Source organism: Protomyctophum parallelum (genome assembly GCF_964188405.1).
Source record: "Protomyctophum parallelum genome assembly, chromosome: 2".
Classification (NCBI taxonomy): Eukaryota; Metazoa; Chordata; class Actinopteri; order Myctophiformes; family Myctophidae; genus Protomyctophum; species Protomyctophum parallelum.
The window spans coordinates 41,137,817-41,138,757 of record NC_139699.1 but is presented as its reverse complement, the minus strand read 5'-3'; the positions used below and the strand labels follow the sequence as shown (position 1 = coordinate 41,138,757).

Sequence of the window (941 nt, the reverse complement as noted above, 5' to 3'; positions counted from 1 at the left end):
TTTTTAACCGGTGCCCCCCACACACTTGACCCAGCCTCGACTCTTCCCGTTTGGCACACCGACCCAAAGAAGTGCACATCAGTTTACCCTGGACTCCTGAGTGTACAAGGGTCCAATTTGGTTCCATTTGTACACTCAGAGTTACATATTAATCACTGAGGATCTTACAGTGTAGACTGGGGGTGCCGGAGATACTAAGAAACGGTATCAGCCGGGGGTCCGAGAGGTCTGACGCAAATCGAACCGGGTGTCCTTGAAATGCAAAAGTTTCAGCATCACACTTTTCCCGGTGCAGGTGGCAGCATCATCCCAGACATGCCGACGTTGGGGCCGAACAGGAAGTTCCTCTGCTGCTGTAGGTGCTGCTCCTCCAACTGCTGTCGCTCCATCTCAAGCAGCACGGGCAGCACCAGGATCATGAGGGAGGTGGTGGCCACCCACAGCCCCGTGCGGGACCAGACGTACGCGCTCTTGGCCAGAGAGACGGCCACCTCGGCAGCGCCGCGCACCGCGTCGGGGAACATCTCTGTCAGTCCCCACAGCCTCTCCCCTAGCGTCTCATCCAACTCGTCGTCATCGTCGTCTTCAGGGGGATGGACGGCAACAGGACCCTCGATCCCGGACATGGTAACTTGCAGATTGTGCACAGTGATATGTGCTAGAAGAGGTGTAAATGCAGATTGTTAATTGTTCACCATCTAATATTGTCATATCACACACACCCACTGCCTGTGACATCAGTTACTTATGTCATAGACGTCTACTGTATGTGCCCAAATTTGGAGTTATACATGGCCTTTTTTTCAGGATTCAAATCGAATGTAGCGGTCAGATATACTCAAACCCTGTTGCTTCATGCAGAATTTCACACTTGTAGATCTGCTACTTTTGATGCCAGATCAGTGTCCCAGTGTACCATGTACATGAAAAGTTCTTATTAC

The 941-nt window shown here is 51.5% G+C and overlaps 1 protein-coding gene across 1 annotated transcript; it reads right to left on the bottom strand.

Annotated features, from left to right (window-relative positions):
• Positions 1-275: 275 nt before the first annotated feature.
• Positions 276-626, bottom strand: LOC310854624 (mitochondrial import receptor subunit TOM22 homolog; the record flags this gene model as incomplete). The annotated part of the gene is made up of 1 exon (XM_083759299.1): positions 276-626. One exon carries the CDS (start codon positions 624-626, stop codon positions 276-278), a length of 351 nt encoding a protein of 116 aa, XP_083615425.1.
• Between the last annotated feature and the right edge of the window lie 315 nt (positions 627-941).